Source organism: Pseudophryne corroboree, chromosome 7 (genome assembly GCF_028390025.1).
Source record: "Pseudophryne corroboree isolate aPseCor3 chromosome 7, aPseCor3.hap2, whole genome shotgun sequence".
Lineage (NCBI taxonomy): Eukaryota > Metazoa > Chordata > Amphibia > Anura > Myobatrachidae > Pseudophryne > Pseudophryne corroboree.
The window spans coordinates 413,742,948-413,767,775 of NC_086450.1; the positions used below are offsets into that span (position 1 = coordinate 413,742,948).

General features: G+C 48.6%; 1 protein-coding gene across 3 annotated transcripts in view; it reads right to left on the bottom strand.

Moving 5' to 3' along the window:
* The window catches only part of ARHGAP17 (Rho GTPase activating protein 17), a 151,871-nt gene extending 150,347 nt beyond the window's left edge, over window positions 1-1,524 (bottom strand). For 2 of the 3 annotated variants that reach the window (XM_063934740.1, XM_063934739.1), the window contains exon 1: window positions 1,167-1,524. In XM_063934740.1, the coding sequence (XP_063790810.1) occupies window positions 1,167-1,219 (53 nt within the window). In that variant the 5' untranslated portion in view covers window positions 1,220-1,524. The remainder of the gene's footprint in view (window positions 1-1,166) is intronic. The other variant, XM_063934738.1, reaches the window with a different exon arrangement.
* Between the last annotated feature and the right edge of the window lie 23,304 nt (window positions 1,525-24,828).

Here is a 24,828-nt window from a genome sequence, read left to right on the forward strand (position 1 = left end):
GTGAGGGATATAAGTTAAAGGGGTGTACACAGAGTGAGGGATATAAGTTAGAGGGGGTACACGGAGTGAGGGATATAAGTTAGAGGAGGGTACACGGAGTGAGGGATATAAGTTAGAGGGGGGTACACGGAGAGAGGGATATAAGTTAGAGGGGGGTACAAGGGAGTGAGGGATATAAGTTAGAGGGGGGTACACGGAGTGAGGGATATAAGTTAGAGGGGGGTACACGGAGTGAGGGATATAAGTTAGAGGGGGTTACAGGGAGTGAGGGATATAAGTTAGAGGGGGGTACACGGAGTGACAGATATAAGTTAGTGGGGGTACACAGAGTGACGGATATAAGTTAAAGGGGGGCACGCGGAGTTACGGATATGTTAGAGGGGGGCACGCGGAGTGAGGGATATAAGTTAGAGGTGGGTACACGGAGTCCCGGATATAAGTTAGAGGGGTGAGGTATATAAGTTAAAGGGATGTACACAGAGTGAGGGATATAAGTTAGAGGGGGTACACGGAGTGAGGGATATAAGTTAGAGGAGGGTACACGGAGTGAGGGATATAAGTTAGAGGGGGGTACATGGAGTGAGGGATATAAGTTAAAGGGGTGTACACAGAGTGAGGGATATAAGTTAAAGGGGTGTACACAGAGTGAGGGATATAAGTTAAAGGGGTGTACACAGAGTGAGGGATATAAGTTAAAGGGGTGTACACAGAGTGAGGGATATAAGTTAAAGGGGTGTACACGGAGTGAGGGATATAAGTTAGAGGGGGTACACGGAGTGAGGGATATAAGTTAGAGGGGGGTACACGGAGAGAGGGATATAAGTTAGAGGGGGGTACAAGGGAGTGAGGGATATAAGTTAGAGGAGGGTACACGGAGTGAGGGATATAAGTTAGAGGGGGGTACACAGAGTGAGGGATATAAGTTAGAGGGGGTTACAGGGAGTGAGGGATATAAGTTAGAGGGGGGTACACGGAGTGAGGGATATAAGTTAGAGGGGGGTACACGGAGTTACGGATATAAGTCAGAGGGGGGTACACGGAGTGACGGATATAAGTTAGAGGGGGGTACACGGAGTGACGGATATAAGTTAGACGGAGTGTGTGAAGGGCAGAGACAGCCGCCCATACCCGGTACAGAGTCGGTCTGTGACCCGGCGCACACTCACCTCCCCACGGTCTGGTTCGCCAGCTGCCGCATCCGATTGAACTGTTTCTTCATGGTGACTTCCCTCCGGTTCCCGAACTCCCAGCGAATCCCGGCTTCCTGTGCGGACCTTTTGCCCGGCACCTCCGACTAATCCATAGGGCTCGCAGGCGGGATCAGCCCAAGGAGGCCCCCGTCACACAGTGCACTGAGCCCGGGCTCCTGAGTGGGAGAGAACCGGCACCTCCCAGCCACACACACAGCCCTCCTCACTCCTCCTCCCTGCGGGCCGCCTTCCTCTCCTCCTCCCGCCCGGGTCCCTCCTTCCCGGCAACAGCAGCCTGCGGTGTGACAGCGCTAGTGACAGCTATGCTGCTGCTGCATACCATCACGCCGTGCAGGACAGTAAGAGTGCATTAGCTGTGGGAACTGCACTCACCTGCACACCTTTCTCTGGGAAGTAAAATGTGATCAGCACTCAGAGCAGGATAATATACTGTGTCTGTACCTCTTCCTTACTGGAGACTGTACAGAAATACAGATGTGTCCACATACACCTGTTCCCAAGTCGTGCCAAATACTTCCATTTGGCATGCCACAGAATTTGCGACTAAGCCGCGCCATGTGTCTCCCCACAAAATATGCGTCTTATGGTCCCCATACATCTGCAATATATTGGGGCAATGCCTTGATCCCATGAAGGCCAGGTCTGGAGATCAGGAATAGTAAACATGTTTAAAAATCCCAATCCGCCTATCCCAACAGTTTTTGGTCATTTTTAATAAGGTTAATTTCCCCGATCCCCAGACGGATCGGCTGATCCAGTCAGCGGGTCAGTGTTTCCGGCAGGGAATTGACATTTAGCTATATGGGGACATTAGCTATACTGCTAATGCGACAAAAGAACAATGCACGGCTAACCTGGACATTGCAGCCCACAAATCCAGCACCAGAGTCCAGGGATGTGGTATAGAAGATCTACAATGTCTAGGTCGACGGTTATTAGGTCGACCCCATATGGTCTACATGTATTAGGTCGACACTGACAAAAGATCGACATGGACAAAAGGTAGATAGCATCAAAAGGTCTACATGACAATGGTCAACACACTTTTTTTGTATCTTTGGGGTTAGTGTGGATCGTTTCTCCATCTGGGACCACCATTTGTAGAAACGCATCCTCTCGCAGGCTCACTTCACTTGCCACGCTTTGGGCACGGTGTTTCGCTCTGCACCGCTTCGCTCGACACAAAGTTACTAAAGGTTATGATTTGAAACATGGATAGTCAAGGATGGAAAAAAATCCAAATACATGGAAATAAGGTCAACCATATGTGTGTCGACCATTGCCACATCGACCATTTGAACCCGTTGACCTATTCCAGTGTCGACCTTTCATAGGTTGACCTTTTGTTGATGTCATCCTTTTTGTCAATGTCGTACTAATGCATGTCGACCATATAGTGTCGGCCTTTTGACTGACGACCTAGACATTGTAGATCTATAGTACAGATCCCATTCCTCTGCCTCATATTATCACCACAATATTTAAGTCTTTTTATTTTAAATAGAGACATGTGGTCACTGAGACTATTCCTGGGCACAGGTATGGCTGCTTGGCAAATTCTGGCAAAAGCAGGGTGTGTGACTACATGAGACAATAGGTGTAGATAGGTATAGATTGGAGTGCATCCCAGGCTGCAATAGAGTGACAGCGCTGGCGGCATTTTGAATTTGGAGCTGGTCGCTCCAAATTCAAAATGGTGTCAAGGCTCTGCCTCTATCGCAGCCTCCAATCACACACCGTTGTAATGCGGGCCCCCTTGCGGTCTGGGCCCAGGATTGGGGTCCCGGCATTCCCCCCCCCCCCCCCCCGATGGCAGCCCTGAGTGGGTGAATGAGTTGACGGTTGATCCTTTGTATTTGGAGCAGTTATCTTTCTTCCTCACAGTAAATAAGTCTAAAATGACATCAAAATTACAATATTTGAAAGCCCCTTTTGTCAAGGGGATATTTTCTTCACATACTGTACAAGACAAAAGCAATTTACTGTTTGGTTGGCTGAACTTAAATCAATAAGTCTATCAGTTCACTAGTAATTAGTGACTTATGAATATTTACTCCTAGAAAGTGTCACTGAAGTGCTCAGCTTTTGTGGCCTGAGAGAGTGCAAGTGAGGTTGTCAGTCATGGACAGCCACAGGTGGTCCAGGAGAGCATCAGTGAGGTTGTCACATAGGGCGTCACTAAGGTGGTTATCAAGAACGTCCGTGAAATTGTGGTCAATGAGGTTACTGGTTCCTAGTGAATTCTTATGACAGAAAATGGCTGCCTCCATTATGGCTGGTATTCAATTAGACCCGTTAATTTTTCTGTAGGTGGACTTTAATTACTCATTACATACATAGCTGCCCATTGAGAGTATTACTAATTAAGTGGTGGAATCTCTTTAATATGTAGAGAAACATTATGAATGTAACCTCATTACTATAAAATTCAAGTCTACCCAAGTTTAATAACATAAAAGGGCGTTATCGGATATGACTGAGTCTGAGCAGGACGAGCTATCAGACGCTGCCACTATGACACTGCACTGATAGTCATCAAATCAACAGTGATAAACACAATGGCTACACAGACTGAATTACGAGATGTGAGTCACCATTAGGCACATCATACCAGCTAAACACGGTGGAGGCAGCCATTCTGTGGGATGGACAAATATCCGAGAGAATGTAGCCTATCAATCCTATATAATTAGGCATACCATACCATCCCTTTAAAACGGGAAGCTCATGGATTACGCAGGTGCTGCGGCTGATTAAAACCAAGTAAAATGCAGGCTTGAGGTCAGCCAGCCACAGAACCTGTGTAAATCATAGGTGTCCCGGTTTAAAGGCATAGGGGCGCAGATGTATTAAGCCTGGAGAAGTGATAAAGCAGTGATAAGTGCAAAGTTATAACGCACTAGCCAATCAGCTGCAATATGTAAATTGACAGTTAGGAGCTGATTGGCTGGTGCGTCATCACCTTCCACTTATCACTGTTTTATCACTTTTCCAGGCTTAATACATCTGCCCCAGGGTTCTTTTCAGGTAAACCCAGTGGTGCAAGTGTGTGGGTACGGGTGGGTACGGCGTACCCGTAAGAATTTAGCCATGGGTACGCCGTACCCACACCGACGGGCCGCCGCTCCTCTTCCCTCCCTCCCTCTGCTGCTCCCTGCCGCACCCGCCGTCCCCGCCGCTGATGTGAGGGGAGGAGAGCGCACCCTGCGCCTCTCCTTCCCCTCAGTCTCCGGCGGGTGTCTCAGTTTAATTCTGCGCCGATCCGATTGGCTCACGGATCGGCGCTGAATTAAACTGAGACACCCACCGGAGACTGAGCGGAAGGAGAGGCGCAGGGTGCGCTCTCCTCCCCTCACACAGACAGACGGCAGCGGCAGTGGTGAGCAGGGGAGGAGGGGGGGGACATGTATACCTGACACTGGGGGATATCTGGCACTGGGGGGGGGCATGTTATACCTGGCACTGGGGGATATCTGGCACTGGGGGGGGGGGGCATGTATACCTGGCACTGGGGGATATCTGGCACTGGGGGATATCTGGCACTGGGGGGGGCATGTATACCTGGCACTGGGGGATATCTGGCACTGGGGGCATATCTGGCCCAGGGGGGCATATATTCCTGGCACTGGGGGATATCTGGCACTGGGGGGGGGGCATGTATACCTGGCACTGGGGGATATCTGGCACTGGGGGGGGGCATTTATACCTGGCACTGGGGGATATCTGGCACTGGGGGGGGGGGGGGGGGGCATGTATACCTGGCACTGGGAGCATATCTGGCACTGGGGGGGACTTGTGTACCTGGCACTGGGGGATATCTGGCACTGGGGGCATATCTGGCACTGGAAGGACATGTGTATCTGGCACAGGGGGCATATCTGACACTGGGGGCATATCTGGCACTGTGGCCATATCTGGCACTGCGGAGACATGTGTATCTGGCACTGGGGCATATCTGACACTGAGGGCATATCTGGCAATGGGGGCATACTTGTGTATCTGGCACTGGGGGCATATCTGGCACTGGGGGCATATCTGGCACTGGGGGCATACTTGGGTATCTGGCACTGAGAGCATTTCTGTATCTGGCACTGGGGGCATATCTGGCACTGTAGGGGCATTTCTGTATCTGGCACTGGGAGGGCAATGTATATCTGACACAGTGGGGGCATTTGTGTATCTGGCACTGTGGGGCAATGTGTATCTGACACTGTGAGGCAATGTATATCTGGCACTCTGGGGGCATTTCTGTATCTGGCACTGTGGGGCAATGTGTATCTGGCACTGTGAGGCAATGTGTATCTGGCACTCTGGGGACATTTGTGTATCTGGCACTCTGGGGGCATTTGTGTATCTGGCACTCTGGGGGCATTTGTGTATCTGGCACAGTGAGGCAATGTGTATCTGGCACTGTGGGGCAATGTATATCTGTCACTGTGGGGCAATGTATATCTGGCACTGTGGGGCAACGTGTATCTGGCACTATTGGGGTCATACGTGTATCTGCCCCTCTCCCCATATGTGTATCACGCCCCCATTTTCATTGGCCACGCCCATGTGACATTTGGCCACACCCATTTTTTTGCACGCGCGCCTTCAGCGCGCGCACACAGTACCCGTAAGACATTTTTTCTACTTGCACCACTGGGTAAACCTATATATAATAAAAGGCTAATGCCGGTCCTCACCTCTATGGGGGGAATGCAAGCGTTTTGTGCACTGGCAGCCACTAGATGACGCCTGATTAAGCAATTGAAGTATTGCTCCATTTGGGCGCGCACAGGTTCCGGCACTGACATCACTGTTATATTGTTTCGTCATTTTGACGTGCTGGTGACTAGTTTATTAAGAACTAGTACAATCATTTGAGGTAGAAGCATAAAATGTTTGCTACCGCTGTGTCTAAATCAAAGATGCAGTCTAATAGAGGTTAATTAATACTCTGAATATAGAATGTTGCATGTGCTCTAGAGTTTGCCAAATAATATTGAAAGAGAGAAAATGATTCAGAATGAGGTGGCTGAGCTCCTGAAAGGTGAAACGTGCAGTGTATAGCAGGTAACTGATTGACTAGGCCGGCCTTTAGTTCGTGAGCTGACAGACGTAACACACAAGGACAACCTGTTCATAATGAGAGCAGTTAGGGATCTAAGCACTGGGCTCATTCTATGACGGAAGTGAGCGTATTGCTCGCTCAGGCAACAGAAGGCGTGTATCTGAGTTACATCTGATCTAAAACCATCTGATGAATCACAACATTACAGATGTACTAGTAATTACACATACATGAGGCTAAACAGCATAACACGTAACACAACCTGGTTACAGCATGCGTATATTGTGAAAATGGAGGGAGAGAGGCTGAAATATATAACAAAGCAATTACTTTCTGTAAGGGATATAGGACCCGATTCAGACCTGATCGCTGCTGTGCATTTATCGCACAGCGGGTGACTATCGAAGTACTGCTCATGCGTATGCACCGCAATGTGCACGCGCGTCGCCAAACAGCAACAGGATGGTGCCAGGGGCGTTTCTACAGAGGAGGGGGCCCGTGTGCACCTCTGAGTGGGCCCCCTCCTCTGAACGGCGCTGTAGACTCCGGCTTTGTGCCAGAGTCTACTGCGCATGCGCAGGTCTCCGGAAACATGGCACCCGCCATGGTCCGGAGACCTATTTGGCTACCGCTCATGCGCGGTGGCCATTTTGGTGGCGATTTCCACTGCGAATGCTGCGCCCGCCGCTGGACTCCAGTAAGGTAAGTATTTAAATGGGTGCAATGTGTGCGGAGTGCCCCCCCCCCCCTGAACCCAGGGGCCCGTGTGTACTGCACACATTGCACGCATTATAGAAACGCCAATGGATGGTGCGGAGTTTAGCAAATTTGTTTTGTACTGTGCATGGAATTGAGGGGCAGATGTAGTAAGCCTGGAGAAGTGATAAAGCAGTGATAAGTGGAAGGTGATAACGCACCAGCCAATCAGCTTCTAACTGTCATTTTTCAAACCCAGGGCGGGATGTAATAATGTACATCGCCACACTGCGCCACGATGCTGATCGCATACGTACTTACATATGCGATCAGCATTGCGGAGGACAGCTCTTCAGATAAGAGCTGTCCTCAGCGATGTGCAGCGGCTGCCTGACTTCCTGGATTCGGCCCCCGGGAGTCAGTCTGCGTAAGCACAGGGTGACGGGGGCGGCTGCAAGGCATGCTGGGAGGGATCCGATCAGATCCCTCACACAGCGCCGCGGAAAGTAGTCTATAGGCTTCTATGGGGTATTGCCAGCAAAAGCTGGCGAACCCCGCCACGGCGCTCACCTGCCGGCCGGGGGATAGTACATCAGGAAAATGCGGTAAACAGGGGGTTTACCGCATTTTCCGCTTAGTACATCCCACCCCCAGATTGTAACATGACAGTTAGGAGCTGATGGTGCGTTATCACCTTCCAATTATCGCTTCTCCAAGCTTAATACATATGCCCCTGTGTCTTTGTACGCAAGCGGCTGCTGAAAGATGCCGGTAGTGAGAGTCTCTGCACAAATCCCAACGGCTGTGCCATTAAACATACATTTGCAGTAACACTGTGTACAAAGGCGCAGTTGCAACGGGATTTGCGTCTATCGCTGAATTGGACGTAAAGTCCATTTATAACAAAAACAAGTATGAACTAGTATGAAAAGGTGTCATATCATTTACAGCTAATGGTTCAAATACACATAATCTGCAACAACATTTTTCCATGTTTGGCCTCTCAGAGATTTGTACAGACTGGCAGCCTCCGCTCCTGCTAGCTTTAAGGCATTGACAATTTGACATTGCAAGTCAAGTCAACTATCGATGTTCCCAATCTGATGCAACTACATATTGCAGTTATTCAGTGGTTACCAGCAACTGGCTGCTGTTTTCTGAAGCCCATCCAATGGCTGACAGCTTGGAAACAGTGGCGGACACCCGGAAACTCTGACTGCTTCTGCACACATTGGTCCTCGTTCAGGTCTGGTTGTATTTGATTTTCATGCCACAAAGTACCGACTTTGCGCATGTGCAGGTTCTGAGCATGCGGGAACGGGTCCTGCAACGACGGAAGTAGTCCACCATCAGACTGTCAGTGATTGACAGTTTGGGGGCGGCAACAGCTCCCATTTGTGAAAACAGAGGTGTGTTGCTGCTGTTTAAGGGGAGGGAAGAGGCCAGGATCTCCATAGTTGGAGGGAAATTTCCTGGACTCTTACAAGGTACTGTGATGGTTGGCCTGTGTGACCCCATGGGTCTGCCCGATGGTGTCTCAGTGACCCGATGCCTGCATCCTAGGACGCAGCTCGGATCACAACTGCAGCAGGAGGCGTCTACTTGTAATAGACGCCTCCTGCTGCATTTACTGATAGCTACTCCAACCACATCCGAATTAACCCCATAGTAACCATCAATGGTGCCACAGGATGGCTTTGATGCAATGACTAGTAGCCATCGCATCACTTGATTTGATATTGGAATCCTGGCAACCATTCGATGCCGGGTACCGATGTCCATCCCTACTTGCTTTCCTATGAGTGGTTGCCTTAATCTCATACTACCCTGGCCGTGGGTCTCTTCTGCGCATGCCCATTTGGAACCATGAATGATTCTAACTATCACATGATTCCCGAACATTGATATCACACTATTAATAGGATATAAGCAATGGCGGAAACCCGGGAACCATGCTGCCTTTCCCATGTTCCTCTCTAGACTGGTATACAGTATGTAGAAGACATGAATCCCCTAGCGAATACGGGTTAAGGGGGTCATTCCGAGTTGATCGCTCGCTAGCAGCTTTTAGCAGCTGTGCAAACGCATTGTCGCCGCCCACCGGGGAGTGTATTTTCGCTTTGCAGAAATGCGAACGCTTGTGCAGCAGAGCGCCTGCAAACACATTTTGTGCAAAACAAGACCAGCCCTGTAGTTACTCTTCGTGTGCGTGGATTCTAATGACGGAGGGATGGCTTTTGACGTCACACACCCGCCCAGCGTTCACCCAGCCACGCCTGCGTTTTTCCCGACACGCCTGCATTTTTCTAAGCACTCCCTGAAAACGGTCGGTTGCCACCCAGAAACGCCCACTTCATGTCAACCTTCCTGCGTTCTGCCGTGCGACTGAAAGCTTCGCTAGAACCTGTGCTAAACCACGATGCTCTTTGTACCCGTATGTCGCGCGTGCGCATTGCGGTGCATACACATGCGCAGATTAGCTGTTTTTTTCACTGATCGCTACGCAGCGAACAACGGCAGCTAGCGATCCACTCGGAATGACCCCCTAAATACCATCATTTCCCCCATAAAATAAATAGAAAGTTTTGCCTATGTACTTGTAATTATTTCTCACAGCTCTTCTATATAATGAATATTGTACTTTGATCATGACCATAGGCCACTATCAAGCTAAATGACTGCTTTCTTATGCTTTATTGCCGTCATTTTACAGTTTAATATGAATATATTACAGCTATGCAGATTAATGGTAGCAGAAGAAATGATCATTTGTGAATAGGTAATTAGCCCTTACGTATGTTCATGGGTGTAGTTTACTTATAATTAAAGTGTTTAGATATATATAACAAAAATATACATACAGCTATACTTACTGCCTTAACGATGGGAGGTTCACTGCAGCCGGCAGTAATAGCATGTCACCTATAATACTTTCCACATATAACAATGCGGTCATTCCGGTGGAGACTGTCACCAGAATCTTTTTATACAGATGAACTAAGCCTTGGGGAGAGATAAAGTGGAGAGAGATAAACTACCAACCAATCAGCTCCTAACTGTCATTTTTCAAACACATCCTCTAACATGGCAATTAGGAGCTGATTGGCTGGTGCGTCATCTCTTTGCAATTGTTCACTCTCCAAGTCTTAGTAGATCCCTATTTTCTTTATAACTATGAAACGCCATTAAGCCTGAAACATTTCTATATTGTTTAAAACATCTGTTGGTAACATAAACCACAGCTGGGCTAAGACACCACGGGCCACTAGTGGACATACAGTACTGGTTGTAAAAAAACAACGACACGTTAAGGTAATCTAAGACTCTCAAAACTCACTGGGCTCTAATGGAGGATCTGGATATGACACAATATCTATGGCCAGTGTCGGACTGGAGCATGTATGCCCACCTGGGGGAATGCAGTGGTAGGGGCCCATGTTAGGGGTGTGGCCAGTCTGCAGAGGGGGTGTGGCCTGCCACCTCATTGGTTTGACTAACCATTAGAGCGTGCAATGTCTGGTCCTTTTCAAAAATATATACAGTAAATTCAGCTGCTGCATGCATGGTAATGTGCCAGATTAATAACAGATCAATAACAGCAATGCACTGTAGAAAATACACCATAGTCCAGTATAAGGTACAGTGCACAGTCTGGAACCTGGGCCCTCATTCCGAGTTGATCGGTCGCAAGGCGAATTTAGCAGAGTTACACACGCTAAGCCGCCGCCTACTGGGAGTGAATCTAAACATCTTAAATGTGCGACCGATGTATTCGCAATATTGCGATCAAAACCGAGTTAGCAGTTTCTGAGTAACTCCAGACTTACTCTGCCTGTGCGATCAATTCAGTGCTTTTCGGTCCCGGCTGACGTCATAAACACACCCAGCGTTCGCCCAAGCACTCCCACCGTTTCTCCAGACACGCCTGCGTTTTTTCCGGAAACGGTAGCGTTTCCTGCCACACGCCCCTAAAACGCCGTACATCCGCCCAGTAACACCCATTTCCTGTCAATCACAATGCGTTCTCCGGAGCGACGAAAAAGCCGTGAGTAAAATTACTTTCTTCTTAGTAAAGTTACTTGACGCATGCGCAGTGCGAACATTACGCATGCGCACTAAGAGAATTCTCACTGCGATGCGATGAAAAATACCGAGCGAACAACTCGGAATGAGGGCCCTGATCCTTAGAGCAGGAGGTGGGCCTCCAGGCAGTAGGGCCCACCGGTGGTTTCCCCTGTACCCCTGTGGGCCAGTCCAAGCCTATCTATGGCAAATGTTTCAGGTACTCATCAGAACTGGAGAAATTTGATGTAAAACTGTCTTTAAGGCACACCCGCTAGTCAGAGCCGGCCCTGACCAATTTGGAATCCTAGCCAAGATTGTGTCTGGTGCCAACTTCCTCACAGAACAGATGTGGTATTACGGAGGGGCGTATCCATGCGGTGATGTGCCCCCCTGCAGAAACAGTCACTCCTTTCTCTCCCTGCATGCTGCGTGATTTGCCACTGTCCGCCGCCCTCGCCCATCTACCCCCATGCCAGCACCCCCCCTGTCTAAGGCATGCTTTGATGTTTTCTGGTTACCTGCCACCAAGGCTCCTCTGCTCTGCCTGTTTCAGTGGTGTTGCATGGCATCATAAATAACATTATGAACTTTGTGCTGCAATGAACAAAAAGAAATTAATTGCATCGGCCATCGCAGGTGCAATAAAACTGCAACGACTGCAAAAAAGCTACAGCCTGAAGTTGTTCATCAGAATTTAGATGTCTAGCCTGCCCAGATGCCCATAGGCTTTTCAGATGCCCCTAGCATTTGCCTACACTGCCATTGCCTAGGTCCAGCTCTGCGGCCAATAGTTCTGATTTCACAGGCCTCTAATAAATGACAGGTCCGATAGAGGTTAATATATTTAGGCACACATGGGTAAATCAGGGAGTGGTGGGACTTGGGAAGATGAGCCACCATCAACATGCCCTTAACCAAACCTTTGCTACGAGTCCCACCGATGACAGGTTCCATAGTAGCATCTACCATTTCAAAAGCTGTTAATTATGGGCCTGATTCAGAGATGTACGGTGTTTTATAGCCAAGGGTATGCGGCTGTGCAATACCACACAACTAATATGCTAATGCAGCAGGAGGCATCTGTAGGGAATAGATAGAAACATAGAATGTGACGGCAGATAAGAACCACTTGGCCCATCTAGTTTGCCCATGCACACCTACACACTAGGGTTCTTTTTTTTTTTGCCAGGATTGAATTAAACTATCAGTATATTTTTGGACTGTGGGAGGAAACCCACGCAAGCACGGGGGGAATATACAAACTCCACACAGTTAGGGCCGCGGTGGGAATTGAACCCATGACCTCAGTGCTGTGAGGCAGTAATGCTGATTGCACTATTCATACTGCCCAGTGCCTCCTGCATGCATTGCAGATCCGAGTGCTGCATCCGAAGATGCAGCATGGGATCGATGGTCGCAATATTCGCAGCCCTCCGCCATCACAGTGTGCCCACGCATACTCAGAACCCCTTTACCTGGGCTAGGAAGTCAACGTCCGACGACGCAGAGCCTGGGCTTGGCACTCCTACAAAACTGGGACGTTGCCGGCCCCAAACATCGCAGCATGCATGTGCAGTGCCCCCACTATCGGATTACTAACCTGAATCAGGCCCTATGTCAGGATATATGAACATTTACATATCATATATATCGATGAATGCTACAAAATGCCATTTCACATAGGGGAAGGTTCTGATTTAGATCTTATAGCATTTTAATTAGTCTCTGTCATCATAAAGCAACTTAGAATTGTTTTATTATGCCCTAAGTATTACTCATATACAGCTATTATTTTCATGCAATTCAGCATCATTAATGTAAGTTACCCTGAAAATCTATGTTAATTACCCTCAGTGGCTCAATAAATACCTCACACTAGAAAGGGGTTGTAATTTGCTGATATTACTGCATTTATTTTAAGAAGCCCAAAGGCAATGGAAAAATAGCCTGCTATGTAGAAACACGTGTTGACCAGTTCTCCTAGAGGACTGCAAGTTTGCATCATCGTGTAGCTATTTACCTGAAGGCAATGCATACATTTGAAGACATTTGATACCCTCTGATATCAGTCTTCTGCTGTTGCAGTAGACTACAGTTGCAGTAGACTACGGTAATTCTGCAAATACTGTAGCTCCTTACCCAACATACTCAGTATAAGGAACCACGTATGGCGTCCAGCTATCTTGAATCCTTATGCTACTACTCCCAGCAGTACAATATAAAATAAACTGAACATAGCCTTCTTTTAATGAGCTGCAAATAGAGAAATGACCCAACTCCGTGTATCCGGACTTCTAGCACAAAGAATGATGCCATGTGTCTGTGTCTGAGCTATTGTTAGTACATTTCCACAATAGTGTTTGTTGCCCACTGGCCGCAGGGTAGCAAATAAAAAATGTGTATGAAACAAGTATTACTTTTATCTGTTGCTAAGAAGTAATAAAGTTTACTCCATGGAAACAAAAACTACGGCAGTGCCACCTAGTGACGGGCTGAATTATCACACTTGATACCCTACCTACCCAGCTCAGCACTGCCTAAAATTTAGCTACAAACATTGGTTTTCAAGCAGCACAAAATGGCCCTCATTCCGAGTTGTTCGCTCGCTAGCTGCTTTTAGCAGCAGTGCACACGCTAGGCCGCCTCCCTCTGGGAGTGTATCTTAGCTTAGCAGAATAGCGAACGAAAGATTAGCAGAACTGCTACTAAATAATTCCCTGCAGTTTCTGAGTAGCTCCAGACCTACTCCTAGATTGCGATCAGCTCGGTCCGTTTAGTTCCTGGTTTGACGTCACAAACACGCCCTGCGTTCAGCCAGCCACTCCCCCGTTTCTCCAGACACTCCCGCGTTTTTCCCTGACACGCCTGCGTTTTTTAGCACACTCCCGGAAAACGCTCAGTTACCACCCAGAAACACCCCTTTCCTGTCAATCATTCACCGATCAGCAGTGCGACTGAAAAGCGCCGCACGAACACCAGCAAATCTACTACATTTTGTGTAAAATAACTTAGCGCATGCGCTCTGCGTACCATGCGTATGCGCATTTAGCAACAAATCGCAGCATAGCGAAAATCGGCAACGAGTGAACAACTCGGAATGACCACCAATATTTGTAAGTATTTTTGGTAGCATATGCTATATTAAAAAGGAAATCCCAGGGGCAGACAGTCGACATGTATGATTAGGCTGCAGAGACATTTCTAATCCTACTTGTATAGAATTTCAAAATTTTGGGATTCGTGGGAGAGTAGAACCAGTGTTGGACTGGGGCATGAAGGGCACACCAGGGGAATGCAGTGGTTCGAGGCCATGTTTAGGGGAGAAGTCAGTCTCCAAAGTAGTGATGAGCGGGTTCGGTTCCTCGGAAACCGAACCCCCCCGAACTTCACCCATTTTACACGGGTCTGAGGCATACTCGGATTCTCCCGTATGGCTCGGTTAACCCGAGCGCGCCCGAACGTCATCATCCCGCTGTCGGATTCTCGCGAGATTCGGATTCTATATAAGGAGCCGCGCGTCGCCGCCATTTTCACTCGTGCATTGGAAATGTTAGGGAGAGGACGTGGCTGGCGTCCTCTCCGTTTATTAATGTTGATGCAAATATTTGTGCTTATTGCTTAATTGTGGGGACTGGGGAGCAGCTGTATTATATAGGAGGAGTACAGTGCAGAGTTTTGCTGACCAGTGACCACCAGTTTACGTTGTCTGCCTGAAAAACGCTCCATATCTGTGCTCAGTGTGCTGCATATATCTGTGCTCACACTGCTTTATTGTGGGGACTGGGGACCAGCAGTATTATATAGGAGGAGTACAGTGCAGAGTTTTGCTGACCAGTGACCAATGACCACCAGTATTATACGTTGTCTGCCTGAAAAACGCTCCATATCTGTGCTCAGTGTGCTGCATATATCTGTGCTCACACTGCTTTATTGTGGGGACTGGGGACCAGCAGTATTATATAGGAGGAGTACAGTGCAGAGTTTTGCTGACCAGTGACCACCAGTATACGTTGTCTGCCTGAAAAACGCTCCATATCTGTGCTCAGTGTGCTGCATATATCTGTGCTCACACTGCTTTATTGTGGGGACTGGGGACCAGCAGTGTTATATAGGAGGAGTAGAGTGCAGAGTTTTGCTGACCAGTGACCACCAGTATTATACGTTGTCTGCCTGAAAAACGCTCCATATCTGTGCTCAGTGTGCTGCATATATCTGTGCTCACACTGCTTTATTGTGGGGACTGGGGACCAGCAGTATAATATAGGAGGAGTACAGTGCAGAGTTTTGCTGACCAGTGACCACCAGTATTATACGTTGTCTGCCTGAAAAACGCTCCATATCTGTGCTCAGTGTGCTGCATATATCTGTGCTCACACTGCTTTATTGTGGGGACTGGGGACCAGCAGTATTATATAGGAGGAGTACAGTGCAGAGTTTTGCTGACAGTGACCACCAGTATATATAGCAGTACGGTACGGAAGGCCACTGCTCTACTTACCTCTGTGTCGTCAAGTATACTATCCATGTGGTGCATCTTAGTTTTGCAGTTTGCTGACAGTGACCACCAGTATATATATATAGCAGTACGGTACGGAAGGCCACTGCTCTACCCACCTCTGTGTCGTCAAGTATACTATCCATCCATACCTGTGGTGCATTTCAGTTGTGCGCAGTATATATAGTAGTAGGCCATTGCTATTGATACTATTGGCATATAATTCCACACATTAAAAAATGGAGAACAAAAATGTGGAGGGTAAAATAGGGAAAGATCAAGATTCACTTCCACCTCGTGCTGAAGCCGCTGCCACTAGTCATGGCCGAGACGATGAAATGCCATCAACGTTGTCTGCCAAGGCCGATGCCCAATGACATAGTAGAGAGCATGTAAAATCCAAAAAACAAAAGTTCAGTAAAATGACCCAAAAATCTAAATTAAAAGCGTCTGAGGAGAAGCGTAAACTTGCCAATATGCCATTTACGACACGGAGTGGCAAGGAACGGCTGAGGCCCTGGCCTATGTTCATGGCTAGTGGTTCAGCTTCACATGAGGATGGAAGCACTCATCCTCTCGCTAGAAAACTGCAGTGCCACTCCTAGATGGGCCAGGTGTTTGTGTCGGCCACTTGTGTCGCTTAGCTTAGTCACACAGTGACCTTGGTGCGCCTCTTTTTTTCTTTGCATCATGTGTTGTTTGGGGACTATTTTTTTGAAGTGCCATCCTGCCTGACACTGCAGTGCCACTCCTAGATGGGCCAGGTGTTTGTGTCGGCCACTTGTGTCGCTTAGCTTAGTCACACAGCGACCTTGGTGCGCCTCTTTTTTTTCTTTGCATCATGTGCTGTTTGGGGACTATTTTTTTGAAGTGCCATCCTGTCTGACACTGCAGTGCCACTCCTAGATGGGCCAGGTGTTTGTGTCGGCCACTTGGGTCGCTTAGCTTAGTCACACAGCTACCTCATTGCGCCTCTTTTTTTCTTTGCATCATGTGCTGTTTGGGGACTATTTTTTTGAAGTGCCATCCTGTCTGACACTGCAGTGCCACTTCTAGATGGGCCAGGTGTTTGTGTCGGCCACTTGGGTCGCTTAGCTTAGTCACACAGCTACATCATTGCGCCTCTTTTTTTCTTTGCATCATGTGCTGTTTGGGGACAATTTTTTTGAAGTGCCATCCTGTCTGACACTGCAGTGCCAGTCCTAGATGGGCCAGGTGTTTGTGTCGGCCACTTGTGTCGCTTAGCTTAGTCACACAGCGACCTTGGTGCGCCTCTTTTTTTCTTTGCATCATGTGCTGTTTGGGGACTATTTTTTTGAAGTGCCATCCTGTCTGACACTGCAGTGCCAGTCCTAGATGGGCCAGGTGTTTGTGTCGGCCACTTGTGTCGCTTAGCTTAGTCACACAGCGACCTTGGTGCGCCTCTTTTTTTCTTTGCATCATGTGCTGTTTGGGGACAATTTTTTTAAAGTGCCATCCTGCCTGACACTGCAGTGCCACTCCTAGATGGGCCAGGTGTTTGTGTCAGCCACTTGTGTCGCTTAGCTTAGCCATCCAGCGACCTCGGTGCAAATTTTAGGACTAAAAATAATATTGTGAGGTGTGAGGTGTTCAGAATAGACTGAAAATGAGTGTAAATTGTGGTTATTGAGGTTAATAATACTATGGGATCAAAAGGACCCCCAAATTCTATGATTTAAGCTGTTTTTGAGGTTTTTTTGTAAAAAAACACCCGAATCCAAAACACACCCGAATCCGGCAAAAAAATTTCAGGGAGGTTTTGCCAAAACACGTCCGAATCCAAAACACGGCCGCGGAACCGAATCCAAAACCAAAACACAAAACCCGAAAAATTTCCGGTGCACATCACTACTCCAAAGGGGGTGTGGCCAGTCGCCAGAGAGGTTTGCCTAACCATCAGAGTGTGTGGTCTGGGCCCTTGATAAATATATATAGTAGATATTGCTAGTGCATGTATGATAAATGGACCAGATGAATTACAGCAATGCACTGTAGAAAATACATCATAGCCATGTGCAGTATAAGATAACGTCTAATCAGGGCCGGTTCGAGCCCTTTTTGCGCCCCGGGCAGGACATAGGGACGTGGCTTCATACAGGGGGCGTGGTCAGTTACGCCCCCTGTACAGTAGTAGCGCAGCTGAAATGCTGAACGGTGCGCGATGACGTCATCGCGCACCGCCCAGCAAAGGTCCTCTCCAGGAAGGGAAACTAGATGCGTAGCATCTAGTTCCCTTCGTGGAGAGGACCTTTGCTGGGCAGTGCGCGATGATGTCATTGCGCACCGCACAGTACAGGTCCTCTCCATGAAGGGAAACTAGACACTACGCGTCTAGTTCCCTGACGCCCTTCACAGCGGGACGCAGCGGCAGCGGGACACAGCGGGGGGCACAGCACTGCAGTAGCGGATCTTGCCATGGTGCGGCGCCCTCCGGATGGAGCCTGCGCCCTCCGGAAGGCAGCGCCTCGGGCAAAAGTCCTGCTTGCCCGTGGCAAGATCCGCTACTGCGTCTAATATATAATTCAAGTGCACAGTCTGGAAGCTGCTGCCTAGGTAAAGAGGTGGTCCCTGATGCAGTGGGGCCCACCAGGGGATTCCCTTGTACCCTATGGACCAGTCCAACCCTGAGTAGAACAGCCCCCAGATCCCACCCACTTCCCCAGTTTGAGCAGCAAGTCGGGATGTCTGAGTATCCTGTGGGGGAGTTTTGTAGTACATGTGGAATCTGAGGGCTTGTGAGGGGATTGTAAAGTAGGGAGTGTTAGTGCATGCATGTGGGGCGTCTGAGTGGTGTGTGGTGGAATTCTTGAGAGAGGGACAAGGTCATTTTGTTCTCTTTTTAAAGTCTTGATATCATAGATAAGGTGAATTCCTTTGGAGGTTTGGAGAGAAGCACCACTGGTTTTGTTCTGTACTCTGTGATTCTTATCAGTATTTGTTCTACACACGTTGGAACAAATACACACAGAGACTTCTATTGTTTTCTACACGGAATGTAATTCTCATTTCTGTTCTTATGTTCAGTAAATATAAACTACTGCACAGTAATACACTACTATTCTGTTTACTTTTTTAATCTTTGCATGAGTATTTTTAAATTAGCACTTAAAACATAATAAGGAGAGTTATGGTAGACTTACCATTGTTTACTCTCTTTCTGCGAGGTACACTGGGTTCCACAGGAAAACATCGGGGGTGTAGAGTGGATCTTGATCCAGAGGCACCAACAGGCTAAAGCTTTAGGCTGTCCCAGGATGCATTTGGGCCTCCTCTGTAACCCCGCCTCCAGGCACTGTGAGCTCAGTTTCGTTAACCAGTCCAATGTAGGAGCAGGTAAGAGAGAAGACAGATGTTAGTCATATAGAACCACGTTCTCATGAAAGGAGAAGGGACCAGCGGCTAATGCCATACAAACCAACAGGAGCTAGGTGCGTCAGGGTGGGTGCCCTGTGGAACCCAGTGTACCTCGCAGAAAGAGAGTTAACAATGGTAAGTCTACCATAACTCTCCTTTTCTGCAGCGGGGTACACTGTGTTCCACAGGAAAACATCGGGGATGTCCTAAAGCAGTTCCTCAAGGGAGGGGACGCACCTTAGCGGGTATGAGAACACGGCGTCCAAAGGAAGCATCCTGGGAGGCGGAAGTATCAAAGGCATAGAACCTAATGAACGTGTTCACTGAGGACCACGTAGCCACCATGCACAATTGATCTGTGGACGCGCCACAGCGGGCCGCCCAAGAAGGTTTAACAGACCGAGTAGAATGAGCTTTAATAGCAGCAGGAGCCGGGAGTCCAGCCTGCGCATAAGCTTGTGCAATCACCATTCTAATCCATCTGGCCAAGGTTTGCTTATTCGCAGGCCAGACACGTTTGTGGAAACCAAACAGTACAAAAAGGGTATCTGACCTCCTGATAGAGGCAGTCCTCTACACATATACACAGAGAGCCCTTACGACATCCAAAGACCGTTCTTTGGGGGACAAATCCAAAGAGATAAAGGCGGGGACCACAATCTCTTGGTCAAGGTGAAAAGATGACACCACCTTAGGTAAATAACCTGGGCAAACTCTAAGAACTGCCCGGTCATGATGTAATATTGGAAAGGGTGGATAACAGGACAAAGTGCCTAGGTCCGACACCCTTCTAGCAGAGACAATAGCCAACAGAAACAGGACCTTGGCTGTGAGCCATTTAAGGTCCACTGACTCAAGAGGTTCAAATGGAGACTCTTGCAGGGCATTCAGGACAACAGCCAGATCCCATGGAGCCACCGGAGGGACATAGGGAGGCCGAATCCTTAACACACCCTGAGTGAATGAGTGAATGTAGAGACGCAATTTTTCTCTGAAACCACACCATCAAGGCAGATATGGGAACCTTGAGGGAGGCCAGACGAAGGCCTAAGTCCAGGCCTTGTTGCAGGAAAGCCAGGATTCTGGATGTTTTGAATCTGTACACATCATAGTTCTTATCAGTACACCAGGTGAAGTAAGAATTCCAGACCCTGTAATAGATCCGGGCAGATGCTGGTTTGTGGGCTTTCAACATAGTTTGAATGACCACCTCAGAGAATTCTTTAGCCCTCAGGAGTGATGCTTCAAGAGACACGCTGTCAAAGCCAGTCTGGCCAGGTCTGGATAGAGACAAGGGACCTGTACGAGGAGGTCTGGTCGTTGAGGAAGTAGAAGAGGACGCTCTGTTGATAGACCCTGCAGGTCTGAGAACCAATGCCGTCTGTGCCACGCCGTTGCGACTAGCAGTAGAATTCCTCCTTCTTGCTTGAACTTCCACAGGACCCTGGGCAGGAGTGACACTGGAGGGAACACGTCAGGCAGCCGAAAGTTCCATGGAATGGCTAGTGCATCCATGAACGCTGCTTGAGGATCCCTGGTCCTTGATCCGAAGACCGAAACTTTGTGATTGTGTCGAGATGCCATCAGGTCTACATCTGGTAGGCCCCACGTGTCCACTAGGAGTTGAAAGACTTCAGGATGAAGACTCCACTCTCCGGCGTGTCTGTCCTGACAACTGAGGAAGTCCGCTTCCCATTTTAGGACACCCTGAATGAACACTGCCGATATTGCTGGCAGATGGTGTTCCACCCATCGAAGGATTTTTGACACTTCCAACATTGCCATGCAGCTTAGAGTGCCGCCTTGATGATTGATGCATGCCACAGTGGTGGCGTTGTCTGACCATACATGAACAGGCCTGTTCTGTACCAGAGGCAGGGCGAGAGTTAACGCATTGAACACCGCCCGCAACTCCAGAATGTTTATTGGGAGGAGAGGCTCATCCTTGGTCCAACTACCCTGGAAAGAGTGTTGCTCCAACACCGCACCCCATCCCTGCAGACTGGCATACGTTGTCAGCAGGACTCAGAAGTGGATCCAGAAGGGATGGCCCTTGCTCAATTGCTGGTCCTGTAGCCACCAGGTCAGCGATTGACGAACCTCCGGAGTCAAAGTAATCATGTGAGATTTCATCTAATGAGGTAGGCCATTCCACTTGGAAAAAATTTTACCTCTGCAGAGGGCGGGAATGAAATTGAGCATACTCTACCATGTCGAATGCCAACATCATCAGGCCAGGTACTTTGCATCACCGAGTGTATCGACACTCTAGGGCGACAAAGGTAGCATCTTATCCTGTCCTGAAGCTTCAGGACTTTCTCCAGAGACAGGAACAGACGTTGACTGTGTGTGTCCAGCAGTGCCCCCAGGTGCACCATGCTCTGAGCTGGGACCAGCAAGGATTTTTCCAATTGATGAGCCACCTGTGGGCTTGTAGGAAGCTTACTGTCAGTTGTAGATGACTGAGGAGGACATTGTGAGAGTTTTTCAGGATCAGCAAGTAGCCAGTCCGAATGCAGAGCCTGAAACTGATAGTGTAGGTTGCCAATAACAAACCGCAGATACTGCTGATGTGACTTGGCAATAGGTATATGCAGGTACGCATCCTGAATATCCAGGGATACCATATAGTCTCCGGGTTCCATCATCAGTAAAATTGAGCCAGTACAATTGAGCGCAGTGTCTCCATACGGAACTTGGCCACTCTCACAAACTTGTTTAGGGATTTGAGGTTGAGTATAGGCTGGAAGGACCCATTGGGTTTCGGGACTAGAAACAGGGTCGAGTAGTAACCACTGCCCCTTTGGAACAGAGGTACCGGCACTACCACTCCTGTATGCAGGAGAGAACTCACAACCTCCTGCAGAGCTTGCGCCTTTAGTGGATCCGAAGGGATGACTGTGGTGCAAAACTGGCGAGAGGGACGTCTCTTGAAAGAGACTGCATACCCGTGAGAGACACCTTCTTGCATCCATGAGTCTGAAGTGGTCTTCAACCAGACCTGGGTGAACTGCAGAAGTCGGCCTCCCACCCTGGGGTACCCCAGTGGGAGGCCCGCCCCATCATGCTGCAGGCTTGTCTTATTTAGAGCAGGCTTACGGGCCGCCGAGGATGGCTTCATCTTGGGCTTAGTGGTTTTGGAAGCACGAGATTGTCTCGGGTATGCCTGTCCTTTTGCTTTTCCTTGAGGTCGAAAGGAATGAAAAGTGGTACCTTTGGCTTCTGTGCAGAAGGATTAGTATTTGGGAGAAAGGCAGAATTGGCAGCCGCCAGTTCTGACACAATTTTATTTAGGTCTTCCACAAACAATATGTCTCCCTTGAAAGGGAGTACTTCCAAAGTATTTTTGGAGTCCAGGTCCGCCTTCCATGACCTCAACCACAGAATACGGCGAGCTAGGACAGATGTAGTCGACGCCTTGTCCGCCAACACACCCGCCTCAGAGGACGCCTCTTGAATTTAATAAGAAGCAGTGGTGATGTGAGACAGGTATTGTCTGGCATTGTCAGATATATCCTCGGGCAGCTCTTCCTCTAATGCCTGAACCCATGCTTCAATACCTTTAGCAGCCCAGAAGGCAGCAATAGTGGGTCTATGTACAGCACCTGTCAGGGAGTAAATAGATTTCAGGCATCCCTCCACACGCTTATCTGTTGGTTCTTTCAGTCAAGTGACAGTGGTGACATCACTAGGCGGGTGACATGAGAATCCACCGGCGGTGAATTTTCCCACTATTTACATAACTCTGCAGGGAGAGAGTAGCGAGCTAAGGCCCGTTTAGAGAGAGGGAATTTCTTCCCTGGATTAGACCAGGGTTCCTGCCTGATCTCAACCAAATGGTCAGAATGGGGTAACAGACTTTTAGCCACCTTCTGCCGTTTAAACATGTCAGTTTTCTTGGTGACAGTAGTGGTTTCCTCATCATCAGTGATTTGTAGGATTTGCTTAATAGCAACTACTAGAGCAGGGACGTCAATTTGCATTGTAGAATCCTCGTCAAAAATGCCTGATTCAGTGTCTGACAGGACAGTATGCTCCCCCTCCTCTTCAGATGAAACTTCTGAGAGATTTGTGGATTGTGAGGAGGAAGCAGTCCACTTAGATGACCCAGCAACACGGGATTGCCCGGAGGTAGATTTTTGTCTGACCAAGGAATGAGTCAACTGCTTAGACAAGTTTTCCGCCCAAGGTGGATTAACCATAGGGACTATTTGAGACTGTAAGGGGGGGATTTAGGCGTTCCACTAAAGTACCCAGTAGGCTTGAAAACGCAGCCCAGGGTGGCTCCTGATTGGATACAGGAGTTGCGGACTGACTGGAGGGTGTATGACACATGTTACACAGACCATCACACACAGCTTCTCCCTCTGATAAATCTTTGGGGCTTACTCTGTATGATGCAGGAGCGTCCACAGATTTACTGCCCTTCCTGTTAGACATTGTACACAAATGCAACAGACAGTGGCTTAGTACGATGAAGCCAGACAGCGTATAATACCTGTGAATAAATCCGGTATTATGTGACTGAGTACACAGTAGAATACACTGAATAGGTAAATACTGTGCAGCACTATATAAAAAACCCTGATGCACCTAGTCCCTTAGGGTACAGATACAGAATATAGTGATAGATCTCTGGGAAACACTGAAAGTGAAACCTCACAGCAGATACAGGCACACACAGTCACATTAGCAATGCAGATAATTATTAGTATGACAATAAAACTGCACTGAACCAATATATGTACATATATATATATTGTCAGATTGTGTTTGGGCTGTGTCCCCGGAGGGGGCGCTAGTGGGTCAGTGGAGGTAGATGGGAGAAAACGAGGAGGCTGGATAACGTTCCTGCGCATGAGCGCAATGGTATTTATTTGGCAGATGATATTAAACAGGATGGTAGCAGAAACAATAATAACAGATGAATAAAGTCAATCACTCAGCATGATAACTGAAAGTCTATGGCAATGGATGACAGATGACTTGAGAAAATAATAACCGGTAATATATAAACAGAAGAACAAGTGCTTGTGAAATGGTTCTGGTTTGGAAACCAGTGCAGGTTTTAAAACAGGAAACTTAGGCAGCAAGGTGTAGAATGGCAAACCTGAGCAGAGGCAGGAGTCTGACTTCACAGTGCAGGTGATGAGGCACTGGCAGCAGCAAGCTGTATCACAGGTGGAGGAATGAAACACACCTGGAGTCAGTCTCAACTGCAGGCTGGAGCACACAAGGTGGTGATGAGTGTGAAGCCTTGTTGCAGGTTGCAGGTATTGCTGGGCCTTGAAGTTCCACGGAGCTGTGCAGAATAACCAGGAGTACAAGTTCTTAACCAGAGAACCAGGAACACAGGAGGAACAGGAACAGATCCTTTCACATGCGTCGCAGGAATGACACAAAGTCCAGGATGCCTGCAGACTGATCCTGCAGTCTCTTATGTACCCCATGGTGCACAGGGATTGGATGAGTGAAGGAAAGTGGGTGCGGCCAAGCACCGGATTGACCGCAGTGTACTGGCTGTTTACAGACTGTCATGGCGGCGCCCACGCTGCGGCCTAGCAGGGACGCGGCGCGCTACATGCCCGCTGTCTCAGGAGTGTTCCCAGGCCCTTGATGATGTCCCATGGCAGGGGCATAGGTGACAGGTGACCGCAGGGAGCCAGGACGGAGTCCGCAGCGGCGGACGGATGTCAGCCTGGTAAGTCGATTCCTGACAGTACCCCCTCCTTTAGGGGTGGACACCGAACACCCACGTGATTTGGAGGGATGAGTGCTGTGGAAGACACGGACCAACCTAGGAGCATGGACATCGGACGAATTCACCCAACTTCTCTCCTCTGGGCCATAACCGGACCAATCGACCAGGTACTGGAGACGTCCATACCGACAACGGGAGTCCAGAATTTTGTTGATCTCGAATTCCACGC